Source organism: Perca flavescens, chromosome 8 (genome assembly GCF_004354835.1).
Source record: "Perca flavescens isolate YP-PL-M2 chromosome 8, PFLA_1.0, whole genome shotgun sequence".
In the NCBI taxonomy this organism is placed as follows: Eukaryota; Metazoa; Chordata; class Actinopteri; order Perciformes; family Percidae; genus Perca; species Perca flavescens.
Window position 1 is genome coordinate 26,591,574 of NC_041338.1, and position 10,906 is coordinate 26,602,479.

General features: G+C 42.1%; 1 protein-coding gene across 1 annotated transcript; it reads left to right on the forward strand.

The window, feature by feature from the left end:
* Positions 1 to 1,345: 1,345 nt before the first annotated feature.
* Positions 1,346 to 10,553, forward strand: si:dkey-234i14.6 (uncharacterized). Its single transcript, XM_028586166.1, has 5 exons — positions 1,346 to 2,001; positions 4,554 to 4,730; positions 7,356 to 7,565; positions 8,605 to 8,818; positions 9,293 to 10,553. Exons 1-5 carry the CDS (start codon positions 1,516 to 1,518, stop codon positions 9,469 to 9,471), a joined length of 1,266 nt encoding a protein of 421 aa, XP_028441967.1. The 5' UTR covers positions 1,346 to 1,515; the 3' UTR covers positions 9,472 to 10,553.
* Positions 10,554 to 10,906: the final 353 nt, after the last annotated feature.

A 10,906-nucleotide genomic window follows, 5' to 3' on the forward strand; every position in this document is an offset into this window, starting at 1 on the left:
ACTTAACTGTAAATAGAGCTTCATTTCTCTTTTCATCTGGCCTGGCTGGACAGTATGGTCTTTGCCAGGCACCTGCAGAGAAACCAATTACTGCTGGAGTATGTGGATTGTATGTGTGTTTGTCTTTCTCCTCCCACATTCTCTCTGTAGGCTGCCCTTTTCTGTCATAGTCATAGATGCTGAGACAAATGTGAACCTCCCTGTCAGTCTCCTGTGGAGGCTTTGGCTTATATCAGGAGTCACTTAGGTAAATTGATGTAATTTAACCTTCTAAGTGCAAATTTTATAAGCAGGGCTCAAATTCAAATGGGGTCAGAGCATTATTTAAAATGCTAAACCTTTTGATCAATGTGATGCATTGGAAATATTCAAGGGTGGCAGCTAAGAGGAGAAAAATAATGGGGAAATTCGATGATGGAATATGGCAATGAATGCTGTTCTTTGGTAACACAATATTCATAAATTTTTTCCAGCTTTTTTATTTGTTATTTCTCTGAGAGGCATATCAAGGTTCAAGGTAGAATGTATTGTAATGATCATAATACACACCGCATATCCAACAGTTCAAATAAAAAGGGTGCTGTCACACATAAAGAATGTGCCTCATTTCATCAAAAACAATAAAAAGCTAATGGATAAAAAAAAATATAAGGGTGAAGCGAAGGGAACCCATACAACCTTGCATAGAGGTCTGGTATGTTCGAGTCCACTGCTTCCTTTAGTTCAGAAAGGACAAGACGGGACAGGAAAATAGGAAAGAAAGGGAAACAAAAGTCAAAATTGAAACCACACACAACAGAGGTACAGGAGAGATTGGAGAGGAAGTGAATCTATCTACAAGCAGACCTCTGGCTTTTTTCTTAATCTCAAATCACATTCCTAAGGGAACATTGTTGTTGGAAAATAGGAGTAAATGTCTCTACACTTTGTAATCAGTCCTTTGTAATCAGTCCTTTGTGTGTGTGTGTGTGTGTGTGTGTGTGTGTGTGTGTGTGTGTGTGTGTGTGTGTGTGTGTGTGCGCGCGCAGTAAATCAATAGTTTCTCAGAGTAAAACCAAAGCACATTGTCCTGCCCCTGCAGTGTGCTGTTAGCTATTAGATTTTAGGAAGGGACGATCACATGCCTACAACTAGCTTTCCATTGACTTTACGAGGTCCTGCTTCTTGCAGAAATATGACGATATAAACATTTACGCGAATAATGCTGATACATTAAAAAAGCTCATTTTGCGATAAGCTCTCCCGGCACACCGTCCTTCAGGAGAGAGAGAGAGAGAGAGAGAGAGAGAGAGAGAGAGAGAGAGAAAGCTGCGTGCTGCAACAACTCAACTTGCAGCTGAGGGAGCGGAGAGGACGCATGTGGCAAGTCTCGGCTGGTTGGTTTGGCTGTGTGCATGGATGTAAAGCCGACGGCTCTCTTTCGGTGAATGCATGGATGATAAGAGGACGTTCAGATAATTGATAAGGGAGGATACAGCTGCTGGCACACATTACAATACAATTCCTGCGTGCGGTATGGACGGGTTGCAGGCAGAAAATGCTGGAGTTGGCGGCATCGGGGAAGACGCAGAGGAGAGGTATCGCGCTCTAGCCTATGACACTGCTCTGAGCACTTTGGTGGCAGTGGCCGTGTATGTGGTGGTGAAAGTGAGCCTGGACGGCATTAGACAGTGGCGGGCCAGGATCTCGGTGCTCATCGTGGGTTCGGGACCTGTGGGGCTGACGGCCGCGCTGGTCGCTGTCCGCTCCGGTAAGGTGCTGAAACTGACCGTGCTGGATGAGAGGTACCGGACTGCCTTGCTCTGCCGGCCCCAGCAGATCGCCCTGGATCCCCGGAGTGTGAAGTTTCTGCTGGGACTCGGGGTGGACTTTGATAACATGGAGGGCTGTTGGCACAACGAGCATTTTTTCACCAGGATAGGCGTGTTTCAGGAGTACCTACTTAGCATCCTGGAGCAGAAGAAACAGAAGGTGGACGTCAAGGTGCAGCTGGGAACCAAGGTATAGCCTCCTCGCTGATTTTCACTTACTTATTATTAGTCTGTTAGGCCTTCATGCTACAGTGGCACCTCAAGCTTTTAACAGTCTATAATAACAGGTAGGTTCATACTCATGCTAGTCTGGCAATCAGGCTGTAAATCCTATCTTATACAACTTCAATTTCCTCTCATACAATTTGATCAATAATGCATAGAACCCTGATCTGAAAAATACAGTATGTGATGACTTTGTGGAAAGTAGAGACAGACCAGTCACTACCTCATTTTGTAATGACTTGCCTTCATAGACTGTCAAAACCTGATCCTCCCTAAGTGGCAGCGGTCAAAGAAAAGAGGCTGGTGTGTGCCTTCACTTCAGCAGAGGTCTGATGGCTATCAGCAGTGATGGTAACAGAGATGTCTGTTCCTATGTCCAATCAGAAGCAGAACAATACTGCTCTCTGATTTAATATCTCATTCCTTCCCTTCCTGACATTTAAAGAGCCTTATGAGCTGGCTTTAATTAATTGAAGCACCCTGAAACACAGAGGGCATTTTTCTTACCAGACATAATTTTACTCATTTGTCATTGTTAGTTGTAAATGTATACTGCAGCAGACATCATCCTTACATCTGACTTTCTATAGAATCATTTCCTCATTTACACCAAACATACTGTAGATATACTACAATTCTCCCAAAGCTACTCATAGAACAACATTATAATGTCAGACTGAAAGCGGCCTCATCAGTTGAAATAACGTGTTATGTAAGCTGACCCTAAACCTGAGGAGAATTAATGCTTGTTTTTAGGTCAGTCAAAAGTGAAAGCAGAATATAGTAAACACATTTCAATCCAAACATATCATGAAAATACAATGGATTTTAAAACATAGCCTAATCCTATTTGGATTGCAAAGGATTTCATTACAGATTTCTACAACAGATTTCTTCGAGGGTATTCCCGAGTCAAACACATATTAAATGAACTGTTGCTGTGTGTTCTGGCACGTGGCCACAAATTGTGATTAATACATTATGATAAAATTATGAATGTTATCCCTGTTTTATTAAAGAAGTTGCGTTTATTTGTATAGCTCTCACTGTGGGCTTCATAACACACACACACACACACACACACACACACACACACACACACACACACACACACACACAGACACACACCAACTTAGGACAAAGAAATAGCCTACTAACACAAAAACCTTGGAGGGAAGCGAAGAGTGATCAGAGTGGGCAAACAGTTATGAAATGTTCAGTGAATATTTGTGTCATTGCTGGAAACCAGAGACACAATTTTATTACTGCTCTATTAAGGTTGGGCGAGCGTCACTGTGGATGTTGTGATCCCGGCTCTGGCCAGCAGCTTCTTTCCTCCTCAGCTACAATGTCATGTCTGTTAGCTGCTGCTGTCCTCCCTGCTATCCAGTGACTCACCAACCTTTGGATGACGGGAGACAAGGTTAAAAGGGTCTTTGATTACAACAAACTTCAGTTTCATTTTGAGTCACAGCCAAGTTTGCCATTTCCTCTTTATTAGACAGGACATTCACCCTCCTAGCCTGTCAGTGGTTTAAAGGTCTGAGAATGCAAAATGGATCTTTTAAGTTACCTGTTCTCTGCAGTCTAAATGGATTTAGCATACATCTCTTAGGCTCTGAGCAATTATAGCCCCTGTGAAGCCCTTTTATTCTCTCTTTCATCCTGTCAGTTTTTCCCCAGTCTATGTCCTGCTCTGTCTCCTCCTCTGCACAGGCTAGTATGTGGTGTTTTACTGAGGGGCAGCAATGCACACAGGCATAATAATAAATCTCTCTGAGAGATGCACTGTTGCCAAGACAAGCACAACCTCTGGAGCCCATTTTAATGGCTTGTAAGGGTATATTACAATATAACTCACCTGTTTATCAGATTAATAGGCAGTGGAAGAGGGAGAAATCAAATATATTGGTTAAGTAAAAGTTGTAATAATACGAATTGTAAGTAATAGGAACTTTAGAAGTATCAGCAGTAAAATATATTAGATTAAAAGTAAAAGAAGTTATTTTCAGAATCTTTAAATATTGATGCTGTAAGAGCTGTAACAATGATCAGTTAGTCATTTGACTAAATTATTTGAGAACTGATTGATCCTTTAAATGGTTTCTTCCATTAAAAATACCAAATATTACCTAGTTCCAGTTTTTCACTTGAGTGAGGATGTGTTGTTTTACTTGCTGCTAACTAAGTATACTATGTTGTTTTGTTCAATTATGTCTTATTGTCTTAAAGGCTGTATGGTGAAGACAGCCGTTTTCCGCAATATGGACATAACTAACTAACTTAAAATTATCATTAGTTGCAGCCCTACATGTAAAACATATTTTAAAGTTGCTGTTGGTCTAACTAGCCCTTGTCAGCATTGTAAAACATAAAATGTGCATATTTTATGCAAGTCTTGAATATTTTACAAGTTAACGCTCATTTTACATTATGAAGCTAAGAAAATGTAAATGAAATTTCAATATCTAATGAACATTTTTTTGTTTGTTTTCTGTTTAATTGTCGTTGTTTCAGTTTACGGAGGAATACCTGCGGCGGATCCCACGGAATGAGTGGCCACGTGTGATTGTGGTGGCTGATGGGTCATGTGGCGACTCCTGCTCGGTGCTGGGCATCAGCTCTGACTACACTGTGGAGTCCTGCCATGCCTATGGAGCTAATGCAACTATAGAGAGACTAGACCAGAGACAGGTCAGGAGCCACACACACACACACACACACACACACACACACAATTTGTACACATGCATGGACAGATGCACTAATGGATGTATTCACTCATGTGCACACACTGAGGCAATAACCAACAGGTTGCTGTTTGTGTTAAGAATGAAAGCAGTAGAAACAGGATATTGCACGATATTACAGTTTATAGAAGGCAACTTTATTTGTCCTCATAAAGCTGAGTTGAACAAACAGTGATGTGGACCGGCCAATATCAGCTGAACACAATATCTGACTCTCATATTAACACCCAGATTACAGCCAACAGTTGCATCTCGTCACCATCAACATTGTCCCTATTTTTAGTTACTCATTGAATTTGATAAGAGCAGCTTTTCTGATGGAGGTAGGTAGCAATTATTACGCCTCCCTGGCCAGACTACTAATCTGTTCCCTGCCAGATGAATATGAATCAAGAAGTCAAACCATATCAGCTGCAATGTTTTTCACGTGTCAAAGGTCACTTTACATTATGTAAGCAGATGGTTCCTTGAATGATGAGTGAGGTTACCAAGAGTCAGCCCATGAAATACTGAATAGATGAATATTGAACACTTCCACAGAGTAACATTTATTTTACTTTATTTTACTTACTCTTTGACTGTGTTACATAAAATGCCAACACATCCTCATACCTAAACAACATTATAGGTTGATTTTCAAAGACTCCCCAAATTACACATATGATCGTTCTACTTACTGCCACACGCTGGCGGGTTAATAATTTGACAGTTCTATTTAATAAAACAGGTGCAGTTGTTTTAAACACGTAGTAAACGTTATGAAACAGAACTAGTTTAGTTTAGGCAAGAAAAAGTACTTAGTAAGGGTAAGTAAAACATCAGGAATTGCCTTGAAATGAGTCACGTAAAACTACTAAAATGAGGACGTAGCGTTATGGGCGAGGATGGGCTGAAATGGCAGATTAAGAAATAAAGACAATGAGAAATGTGTAATATTTGGAATACTAGTGCAGTGCACCTTGAAAATGTGCCTGTTTGGAACGGGCAATTGCTTGGCCTTTGGTATTGTTGCTTGTAGAATTCTTCAAAACAAATTGTACCCCAAAATTACTTACAGAAGGACCCCAAACCACTTACTGTAATATGCAATTCCACTGTATAGCCTACTACTGACTTACAGTGTAGGCTACGTCTACATCAGAGGAAGACATTGAGTCTGATGAAAACTGATGTGTCTGCCCGGTTCAACCCTGAGATTTTCTCGCATTGCACAGCGCTGTGAAGGAATAATCTCTGGATTACGTTATGTTCTGCCAACTCACAGCAACTTAATACAGTAGCAGGAAAACGGTAAAAAGCTGTTGTAAAGCGTTCTGCATGTGGCGTCTGCGTGTGATGTGCAGGTTACCTTCCCCCCAAACACGGACACACATATACAGCTATGTCTCGCTGCCACTTGTCTGTAGCTGGCTGTGCCAATGCTCCGCTGCTCTCTGTGTCTGGTCCTCAGGGTGAGAGGGGGGAGTGGCCAGCAGCTAAAGCGGCAAAAGCCAATGTGTGCTTCTTTTACCTATATATTTAATGATATCTTTTGCATTATTAATCCAAACAACGTCAAACTTGGCACTGCACTTACTGCCTGTGCCCATAGCAAGACACCTGTCAAGTTTGAAATCCATTGGACTAACGGTTCGAGAGATATGCACATACAGCCGACCAGCCTTTGGTGCCTTATTCAGGCAGGTGTATTGTTCAGACAGACTGATAAAAACAAATCACATCCCTGCTGGTCCACTGAGGTGGAGGCATTGAAAAGACAAACACATGCTTTTTACAGAAGTAGTCTGCTCCTTATCCTGCACATATCTCAACATTTAGCCACTGTTGATAATCGTATTGTTCATAGAAATTGACTTGTGTAGAGGAAAGGTTTTCTCTTATGAAGATGTATAGAGTGACAATCTGTATAAAGAGAGAATTAGTTTGGAGAAAAAAAAGAAACAGGTTGAGGTAAAAAAGCTTCCAGCCTAGTATTGTCTAATATCTGAACACAAGCATAGTCTCCCTTGTTATTTTATGCCACCATAACCATTCATGTCACATTCCCTTTAGTGGCTGTTTATCTGCCTTTTATTGGCCCCTTTTCTCACTGGCTGTTTCCTGTACTGATTGAATTTACCTCCCAGGATATGACCTGGTTGTCCCCACCATCTCTTCCATCCCCTCGCAGTCGCTGCTCTGTTCGCTCTCTCTCTCCCTTGGTTGTGCTAAATGCTGCCGGATCCCACTTGGCTGGTTTATGTCATTGAAAAGAAAATTGATCAATTCTTGCTTGAGGGAAAATGGAGAGTCATTACCAGATTGAACCACTGAATAACAATCAAGCTATTCTTAATCATGAATAAACTCAAGTGACAACAGCCCCACATGCAGACATGGTTTATGTCTTTTCACCACATAAACATCACGTATGTTAAGAATTAGATTTACTAGTAAGCAGATATATTGTTAAAGTCCAAATGATGATATCAAATATGACACTAAGCTCATTGCTATATCTGAAATGATTTGATCTCTTGCCACCCCCTTTCTCTCTCTCTCTCTCTCTCTCTCTCTCTCTTAACTGCAGGTACCCACTCCTGAGATCCGTGCCCACAGCCTCTACTTCGACCTGTCCGCTTACGGAGTGGAGGCCCCCCGAGAGCACCGAAATGCCCAGGCCAAACCTGGCTTCCACGTGAAGATCTATGGCACCTTCAGAAATCGCTACATGGCCCTCGCCTGCCCCGCCTCTGACACAAAGATGGTTCGCTTCCTCAGGCACACAGCCAACTCATCTGTGAGAAGACTCTTTTGATCAAATCTTTTTTTTCTGAGCTTTGTTTACTACTTGTTGTTGTTGACTCTAGTTGTAAAGAATATGCAGCTGCATTTCCATGTTAATGCCAGGGAAAGACAGATAATAATAACTCTGGCCACAGCGCAGTGTTGCCTTCTCTAGCTACTTATTCCTCGCCTTTTATTCAGCAAATGGCCTTAGTGCACTAATGTGAGAGTCCATTAGGGTCTGTATGTGAGTGAATGTTTGTGAGTGTGTGTGTTTAAGTCTGTGGATGTATTTGAGAGAGAGTGTGTGCGTGTGTGCGTGTGTGTGTGCGTGTGTGTGTGTGTGTGCGTGTGTGTGCGTGTGTGCGTGCGTGCATGTGTGTGTGTGGTTTTAAAGGCCATCTGTACCCTGCTGTTACACATCAGTGAATACATTGTTTGTTCCTGTGCTCAACAACAGACTGTGGATGCATTTACCACCGCTGGGCAATCAGTGTTTTATTTATTCTAGGTTTTCATGTCAGCTACTGCTCTGGTCATGCGTAGCCTGTAGCCGCAGTGTGTAGTCCACCCACAGGTAGCAAGACCATCCTTGTTGCTATGTGGGTGGCCATTCATATCCACTGTTACTTGGTAACAGATGACTGTGCAAGTATACGTAGAAGAAGAGCAGAGTTTAGCAGGGAGAAAGAGCAACAATGGTGGAGAGAGGCCTGTCACTCAATACCCATAATGACTGTGGAATCAAGAGAAGGAACACAGCAGCTTTTCTTCTTCAGTGTTCATGCGTCAACATAAAATGAGGCAGTGCTTTAGTGAGTCACAGTTGTATTGGTACAGATAGAAGAAAGGATGCAACGGAACCTGTTACTTCAGAAGTTTGACTTGTTCTTAACCTACAGTAAACTGTTAAAAGACCAAGTTTGAATTAGGGCTGCAACTAATGATAATTGTCATTATTGATGAATTAATTACAAGAAGATGTGGTTAAAAGTTAGAGAAGTGGACCTTTAATGATGCTACAAATGATCTGTCTCTGTTTTGCTGCCCAGATCATGAAGAACATTTTCCACCAATCCTTCAATGTCTATAAGACGGACATAGAGCCCCGTCTCAACGACGTGACGCTCCACCACATGCAGTGCAGCCGTCGTCTTTTTGAGATTCAGTTATCACACCGACGCATCAGTGCTGCCTACATAGAGGGGGACAATGTGGCGGTCACTGTGGAGGGGGAGGCGGCACGCGTCCTCAACTTTGACACAGGTACACATGTCGATAAAACACCAGTTATTGCATTGCAGAGAATAGGAAGGAATATCTGCCCTAAACACAGTACAAAATTCCAATATGTTTTCATTTAAAGCAACACCAAAGCACTTTTCCTCTTCGGTCCCCCTACAGGTTGGAAGCGGAATTGTCCATTACCGCTGTCGTATGTCTCATTCGAACTACAGATCCGCTCCCCGATCTGGCAAACTTGCATAGTGCGGTTATAGCCGATAGAGGGCCGTAAAGCAAATGCAGAAGTGCCGTTCACCCTGTTATGAGTTGATGAACCACTGAAACAATTTTGGAAACATTATTTTAAGGTACAAAAGAATCTTTGGTGTTGCTTTAAGCCATACACTTTAGGGCTACAGTATTCTTATCATTAGATCGATTTTATTTGAGGCATGTATGATGTCTGTGATTTATATTTTCCCTGTCCTTTCCCTCTTCGTCCTCTTCATCCTCCAGGTTGTGGGGTGAATTTAGGTATGCGGGGTCTGGAGTCCATGGGGACGTTCATTTACCGGACAGCCACCGCTGTGGACCAGAATGATATTCTAGAGGCACTGTCGGCTAAGATGCAACACTCAAGACAGGTGGCTGAGACCTTCAAGCTGACAGACCTGGCTCAATCAATGTATGAATGAAACACGATGCCGACCTGGTGAATGCATAATGCCACCGAGTGGAAAGTGGGGGTGGATTATTTGCTTTTACAATAAGAGCTGTGAACAGATGGATAATGGACGTAAACATGTAAGTCTTTGTGACATAGAGTGAGTGGATCTACAGTATTAGTAATGGACGGAGCGAGAATAGCCAAGGCCACATTTGGTACAATACTTTTGAAGCTGTTCTGATTTTCAGGTTGCAAAGCTTGTCAACACAGCACACTGTGGCAGAAAGAGATATCATCTTTGACTGTTGCAATGAAACAATATGACTACTAATGCACTGCACCTTGGATTTGGATTCCTCTGTAAAGTGTGACAATGTAGGGGAAAGAAATCTAGCCTGAAGAGGTTAGGAGTAGTTGGAATAAATGAAAACTCTGATCCTTATTATTTTCATCACTATTGTCTTCTCCTGTTTCTTGGGGGGAAAAATTGACTGGATTTCCAAAGTCTAGCCGATTGTGCTCTCTGGACATCAGTGGTGCTTGGGGAAATGAGCAAAGTGGAAAGAACTTAAGATGTGTATTGTGCCGTAGCAACATCAGCTAGAACTGAATAACGTATAAAACTGTAATTGTCCTTGTAGAATCAGATGAAACCCAAAGTGTAATTATCAAGCTATTGTCTTTGTGTTTTTTTTAAATTGTTGTGGTAATTGTGGTGATGGCATTATAATGTATAGATTGGCCTATTTTGTGTGCTGCCTTGTAAATCAAGATTGTTGGTGTATTTCTAATCAGTCCCTCCAGGATTACGCGACATCGCAATCTCAACAATTCACGCAAATTCAACCAATCACCGTGAATTCGGTGTGACTCGCAATTTTGACCAATGTGATCAAAAACTGGAGTTTCCCACGACTTCAACCAATCACAGCAGTCCCACGTGCCAGACTTTGCGTCAGTATGTGACTCTGAGAGCCAATGACCAAGCGGGAGTGAGAACGGGTTGACGTAACACACGTTTGTTACCGAATTAATTTCCCTGTTTCTGATATGAAGACAAGACGTGAACATCTCACATTTACCAACAATACGTACAGCGAAAGACCGTGCAAAACATTTCAGACCGTCCTGCCAACCTATATACATTTTAACATCAATGTACGCTGTAACGATTTTTAACTGCTGCTGTATCAATCCTGTCGGCTCTCTGCAGTGGGCGGGGCTGCTGCTCAATCTCCCCAACTGATGCTTGCACTCACACAAACGCACACGGTGGATGCAGGAAAAAAAACGGAGATGCATGACGGATGACCTAAATTGAGGACAGCTACGCTCGTTATTGTAAGTGCAATGATAAGTTAAAGTCCAGTAAGTAATGTTACTTTTGTTTGTTGTAATGTTTATATCAAACCGTATGAATGTGTGTCCCAGGCCAGGATATGAAATTAACTGACAATGTAAAG

Coding starts and splice junctions, on each gene's coding strand:
- si:dkey-234i14.6 (XM_028586166.1), top strand. CDS start 1,516: ATGGACGGGTTGCAGGCAGAAAATGCTGGAGTTGGCGGCATCGGGGAA. Junction 7,566..8,604: donor GGCACACAGCCAACTCATCT/GTGAGAAGACTC, acceptor TTTGCTGCCCAG/ATCATGAAGAACATTTTCCA. Junction 8,819..9,292: donor CGTCCTCAACTTTGACACAG/GTACACATGTCG, acceptor TTCATCCTCCAG/GTTGTGGGGTGAATTTAGGT.